The following is a 1,312-nucleotide window of genomic DNA, read 5'->3' as shown; positions in this document are numbered from 1 at the left end:
GCATCCATGCATACACATCTGCTCTCTAGCTTTCCTTGCTAAAGAATGCCAAAAGACGTCATACAGCAAGTAGGCATGGGGGTGTGTTGATAGAGGTAAGTCTAAAAGTCTCTTTCTTCTTCAACGAGAGAGACACACACTCTTTAACCTTCCTTGTCTCTTCCTCTCCTATCAGCTCTCTCCTTTCCTTCTCAGGCCTTCTTACTTTCTTTCTTTCTCTTTCTTTCTTGCTTTCTCACTCTTTCTTTCCTCCTCCCTCTTTCTCTCTTCTTCTATGAATATCGTGAGGTGTTTCTCCTCTGTGTGGTGTGTGGCTCTTCTTTCTTTCTTTCTTTCTTTCTCACTCTTTCTTTCTTTCTCACTCTTTCTTTCTCTTCGTCTTTTCTCAAAAGCAGATGGGGCCTCTGCGTCGTTCTCATCTTCTTCATCTTCTTTCTATGAGTCGCCTTATATAGGAGGAAGACAAGGAGGTGGAGCTACTACTAATACTAGTACTACTGCTGCTGTCTCTTCATCTTCTGTGTATGGGGGTCCCAATAGTAATAGTGGCTATTATATACCCTCCCCCCAGGTATCGTCGATGTTTCACAACCGACAGGATCCTTCTACAGCTGCTAGTGCCTATACCTCCTCCAAATCTCGCCGAGACGTCACTCAATGCTCTTTCTGTAAGTCTCTCTTTCTCACTCTTTCATTCATTCATTCTTATACCTGTAGCGTTCCCTCTCTCTCGCTCTCTCTGTAAGTCATAGATCGATCTTATTTCACTTCTTTCCTTTCTCACGATCTAAACTCACACATCCATCCACTCTCTGTCTTTGGATACATATAGATATATAGACAGATATAGATAATAGCTATATCTATTATCTCTATGTACCTATATTTCTACTGTGTATCTTTCTCTTGAATCTTCTCTCTCTTTGTCTCTTTTCGTTTCTCTTGAGTGTTTTATGTGGAGGACTTTGCTGTTCTCTCTTCATCTCCTCTTCTTGCAAACCTTCTCCGTCCTCTCATCCATCTTCACTCTACTCTTCTTCTTTCTCTTCTAACTCTTCTAACTCTTCTCTTCTGCTTGTATCTTTACAGATCTCTTCTCGTGCATTCTCATACATCCCCACCTCGTCGTACGCCCATCTTCGCACCTTCATCTATCTATCTATCTTTAATCTATCTATCTATCTGCAGCAGTTCTTTTTTGCGGCTCACCGTTGCTTCTACCTCTTGTGCGCCTGTGTGTGGCGTCATTCTCTTCTTCGGCTGTCCTTTTTACCTTCAGGACGACCCCGCCTGGCACCTGCTCTGCCTCGCT

General features: G+C 43.0%; 1 protein-coding gene across 1 annotated transcript; it reads left to right on the top strand.

Annotated features, from left to right (window-relative positions):
* Positions 1–40: 40 nt before the first annotated feature.
* CSUI_010927 (uncharacterized protein) lies at positions 41–1,121 on the top strand (the record flags this gene model as incomplete). The annotated part of the gene is made up of 2 exons (XM_068071028.1): positions 41–668; positions 1,090–1,121. Coding segments are annotated over exons 1-2 (426 nt in total), but the record flags the coding sequence as incomplete, so codon positions are not given.
* Positions 1,122–1,312: the final 191 nt, after the last annotated feature.

The sequence above is a fragment of the Cystoisospora suis genome, assembly GCF_002600585.1.
Source record: "Cystoisospora suis strain Wien I chromosome Unknown contig_8905, whole genome shotgun sequence".
Classification (NCBI taxonomy): domain Eukaryota; phylum Apicomplexa; class Conoidasida; order Eucoccidiorida; family Sarcocystidae; genus Cystoisospora; species Cystoisospora suis.
Note: the sequence above shows the minus strand (reverse complement) of the source record. Positions and strands in the feature narration are given on the sequence as shown.